General features: G+C 35.0%; 1 protein-coding gene across 1 annotated transcript; it reads right to left on the reverse strand.

The window, feature by feature from the left end:
• Positions 1-2,202: 2,202 nt before the first annotated feature.
• On the reverse strand, positions 2,203-4,623 carry LOC113699852 (STOREKEEPER protein-like). The gene is made up of 2 exons (XM_072056766.1): positions 3,281-4,623; positions 2,203-2,455 (listed from the first exon to the last, which is right to left on the reverse strand). The coding sequence occupies exons 1-2, from the start codon at positions 4,485-4,487 to the stop codon at positions 2,289-2,291; spliced, it is 1,374 nt and encodes a 457-aa protein (XP_071912867.1). The 5' UTR covers positions 4,488-4,623; the 3' UTR covers positions 2,203-2,288.
• Positions 4,624-4,920: the final 297 nt, after the last annotated feature.

Here is a 4,920-nt window from a genome sequence, read left to right on the forward strand (position 1 = left end):
TTTGAACTATTCAATAAAATTAAGGGTAAGATGCCAAAAACTTTTTGTGATTTGCTAAATGTTCAATTTCTCTCTCTGTGGCGTAGAAACCTACACTATAGCTCATTGTGGTTTCAACTAAATTGAAAACTAGATGAAAGGCATCTAATCTAAATGTTGTACATGAAATGTTAATATTGCTCCTATATAAATGAACTTCGTGTGATTTGTCAAATTTTTTATTTAACTTCCTTTGGTTTGAAAAATTATACTATAACTTTTGTGATTTCGATTAAATAAAAAATTGAATGCAAAGTATTTCACGCATACCAGAGGTAATATTGATATTTCACATACAACTGTTAAGTTAGATGCTTTGCATTCAATTTTTAATTTAGTCGAAACTATACGGAGCTATAGTATAGGTTTCCAAATTAGAGAGAGTTAAATTGATCATTTAACAAATCATAAGAAGTTTTTTTGCTATTTTACCCTAATATTATTCATGTACACAAACAGTAAGATAAGTACTTTAAAAATTTTTTTATTGGAACGATATATTTTAATTAGAAGGAAAAAAGAAGTTATATTATGAATCTAATGTTATCCAATTGTAACTAATGTAATAAAAAAGATGCTTTTTAGGTTATATGATAATGTTGTGCTGGTGTTTGGAGGAAATGATATAGGCATTTAGGAATACATTTGTTATATTTTTAATTCAATTCATACTTTGTTTCATCATAAAGCTCTAATTACAACAACATGAAATCTAAGCGACCATATAAATCGAAACTTCAAATGTTAAGAGACAAGAAATGTAAATTAAAAACTTCTTTGTATTGCTGATTTGATTTTAGAAAACCATTAGCTATTGTGATCTACCAATTGTCATAAATTTGTCTAAAATAAAAAATTTGGTGGACCATATTTCTTTTAATCGAAACATTGGGGATCAATTTGACAAGCAAAACGTTGGCGACTAAAACTACATCTCTCCTATTGAGAAAATATGCGGGAACATAAACATGTCAATTGAAAATGCTAATACGAATAAGTTTTCTAAATCTAATATCTAGTTATCCCAACAGAATTGGCCAAAACATTAATTTGATCCCCTGATGCCAAACTACGACCATAAACAAAAGAGCAGCACAAAAAAATAAATTTTGTTGGCTGTTTCGTTGGCGGACTTCTAATCTTTTTTTTTTTTTTTTTGGTCTAGAAATTTTATTTTTATTTTTTTTTATAAATTTGTCCTAGAAAATTGACAACAAAAAGCAATCTGCCATATTCACATTTCTTCATCTTTCTTCACCGCATGCATTTCTTTCAAGAGGTCTAGCGGGATTGTCGAAGACCTTGGCCAATTTTGAAATACACACAAGGTCTCCTCCACCATATTTGGAAACCCAACATTCTTCTTTTTCTCTCTTATCGTAATCATACTCTATTGATATGCAGGATTGTCCATGGAAGCTGTATTTTTGCAGTTATTACAAAATCCCCACATCTTTCATCCTAAAAAAATGTCCCAACTCCTGTGAACCTCCGATCAACTTTTAAACATTTGGGATTTCTCAAGCTTTTCTTGCTTAATCGCATTTTCCTAATGGCTACATATACTTGATGCGTTCAAAAATCTACTAGTCAGATTCCTCAAAAAGGGAGACGATAGTACCAAATCCTAATTATAGGAGCAATGCATTGGTATTCAAGCAACTCAACATACAAATGTACACCGTTTTCATCGACATCAGAAGTTGGGAATCAGATTGGTTACCACGTATTCATTTGTAACAGTTCAAATGCAGGGGAAAAAAAAAAGAAAACAAAAATTTTAATGTAGCAATTTTAGAGTTATTCAACCTCTATCCGAGGGTGTAAGTGGGAGTTCTTCGGTTCGAAAAAAGGCAATATTTCTCCCCCCTACCTAAGAAGACAATCATTATTTCAGAGTTCCACGAAGATGGCTAGATGACCATCATTTTTTTCTGTTGCTATGCTTTACTTCAACAAAACAAACACATCGGACCAAAATTCCATCCACTTCCTGCAATCTGAGTTTGAATTACATTCCACATACTAGGCATACAAGCAATTCGAAATTGATTCCACCATTTCTGTCATGTCTTTAACTAGGAGTTTGCTACCTTCTCATAGATTATGCTGAAGCAGATATGTGTATTTTAGTTTATATCTGTGATCTTAATACAATGGCAATGCAGAGCAAGAAATTGAGACCATTGACATTCCCCAGTATTTGACAAGCTTTGTCACATTGCACATAGTCGAAGTAGTTAAGAGTCTCACTCTTTTTCACTGGTATAAACCATGAAAAAACTACTTGATATAACTTGATAGATAAATAAAAAAGAAAAAACTAACATTGGTCCAAAACAAGAATCAGAGAAAATCTCTGTCCAAGCTGCATCATCTCTTCTAGCACCCTCTTGAAGAATAGTCTTTCTGAAGGCTGATCAAAATATGGTTTAGGGATATGTACTAATAGCAATAATCAGATCCAATGAATCAATTATTGTGTCTCAACAACATAACAAGGAATAGATATTCTGCAGAAAGCTTTCCCTGTGACTCACAATTCTGAAACCATAATATGCTGTCACTGGTTTGAGCAAGCAACTAGCTGAACATAAGGTTTGACCAATGGTCCCGAGACAAGTAAACAGGGAAGTAAAGGAATCAATAAACCTAAATAAGCTATTTACAAAGTACCGATTCAAAAAAGGCTAAAAAGCAAACCAAAGATTGCATAGCAATTACAACAATAGATAGCATTGCAGCCAGGAAAAAACAGTGAACGGTAGTCCACCATCCTGAAAAACATTTTATGATGCATAACCTAGAAGATAAATCAATGAAAAAATACATGGAATGATCTAAGGGTTCATTGTACGTGAACACCACTACTAGCTAATATGGGCTCGATCACTTACACCCAAGTTAGGAAAAGAAGGTAAGTTCCAGTTAACTTTCTACTTCTAGTAACAGGGAAGCACCGCAGATACAAAATTACAGGGCAGATGAGCAATCAATAATCAGGAATTTAATAAAATTTGATAACCAAACTTTAATGAAAATGAACCAACTGTATATTACCAATTACTAGGTCCAAAAGAGCTTATAAACCCGATTTAACAAAATTGGCACCAAAAGGTTTTCATGGCCAGACTAAGAATATGTAGCATGAAATTTCCAGCCTAAATAACCTGAAACCCAAAAGACATGCCTTACAATCCAAACATATAACCTACCAAGCACTAATTACTTTCCTTCATACCTTCCAAAACCAATTTAGTGTGCTCCTTCATCAAATCCATCTTCATCAATAAAACCTCCACTTCAGCTTCGCGGAATTTCTTCCACTTGCCCTCCAAATCCTTTGCCTTGGCGTCCCCAATCAAACTGATATTCTCTCTCAAGAAACCCCCCCCAACGTCCCCAACGTCCATATCAAACGAATGGCTCAAGAATGGATACTTCGACTCAAAATCACCTTCATGATCATCTTTCCCCAACTCTTTGACTGCATTCTTATCCACAGAACGGACAGTTTTACCACCTTTTTTTGCTTTTCCATTATAGCCATTGTTGCTCTTACCATCTACATTCTCATCAACTCCCTTATTAATCATCCCATCACCTCCCTTACCCCAAATCTTTTTAGAGAGATCAAAAGTTTCTGCCTCATGAGGCTTGTGGAAAACAAGGTCCTCCCCTCCTTTCTCGTATTTTTCCATATTATTGAAAAATTTAATCCTCAACCTCCTAATCTTCTCATAAATCTGAGTTTTCGAAAATTCAAATTGCAACTTTCCCCTAGCAAAGTCATAAAAAGCAGCCATATTAGAAGAAGGATCAACCCCTTTTTCATCCTTAAAATCAATCATGCTTTGAAGAAGATCGATTACATCCTCCTCGCCCCACACCCTCCCAGCACCTCCACTACTCGAATCTTTCCTGAACTCTTCAGCATTAACTTTAGCCTTTTTCTTACCTCTCAAATCGCTTTCATCATCTTTCTCAGCTTCAAAGGGGCGCTTTGAGATGGATTTAGAGTCTTTCGAAGTGGGCTTTGGAGGAGTAACAACTTTGATTCTGAAATCCGACGCAGAAGGAGAATCTATGGAGTTTTCTGATTCCTCATCCTCCTCTCCTTCCTTGCCAGAATATGCAGGGAATTGAGGTGGAGGGGTGGTCTGCTTTTGAACATCGGGCAGAATCTGAGAAGATTTCTGTTTATCTTGTTCTTCTTCAACATCAGATTCTCCTACTTCTTCTTCTTCTTCTTCAGACCCTTCTTCTTCTCCTTCTTCTTCAGAACTCTCTTCCTCCTCTTGTTCCGATGATTCTTTCATCGTTTCTGGCTCTGGCGGAGGAATATGTTTATTAGACACTGACTCCTCTTCTTCAGAAGATGATTCAGATGATTCTTCCAGTTCCGGCGGAGGAGGCTGCTGATCAGATATTGGATTCTTGGGTGCCATGGATTGGAGAAGGAGAGGGGTAGAGGAAGGTAACTCACTTGCGTTTAGGGTTTTAGGCGAGAGATTAAAGGACAGAGACAATTAGCAATTTACCCGCCCCCAAGCCCGAAGAGGGCATATATTAGGGACAATATCAGAAACCTGCCTTGAGGTTTCTGGCTATTTCAGTGGCTTCCCTTCATGTTTTAAAAATTACACTAACCTCCATTGAGGTTATTTGTCGTGTAATATTTATGTCCAATCAATAATTAAAAAGTGACAGTAAAAGAGAGAAAATAACATGATTCTATCATTATTTCTCATCTATAATATTATTTAATTAATCTAATACCAACTCATATATTAAAAAAACCACTAAAATTTGTTATTTATCATTTGGGATAAAATCACGTATAACATCAAAAAAATAATACATCATTTTATATTTTTCACT

This window comes from Coffea arabica, chromosome 7c, assembly GCF_036785885.1.
Source record: "Coffea arabica cultivar ET-39 chromosome 7c, Coffea Arabica ET-39 HiFi, whole genome shotgun sequence".
Lineage (NCBI taxonomy): Eukaryota > Viridiplantae > Streptophyta > Magnoliopsida > Gentianales > Rubiaceae > Coffea > Coffea arabica.

Coding starts and splice junctions, on each gene's coding strand:
- LOC113699852 (XM_072056766.1), bottom strand. CDS start 4,487: ATGGCACCCAAGAATCCAATATCTGATCAGCAGCCTCCTCCGCCGGAA. Junction 2,456..3,280: donor CACTAAATTGGTTTTGGAAG/GTATGAAGGAAA, acceptor TATTTTGATCAG/CCTTCAGAAAGACTATTCTT.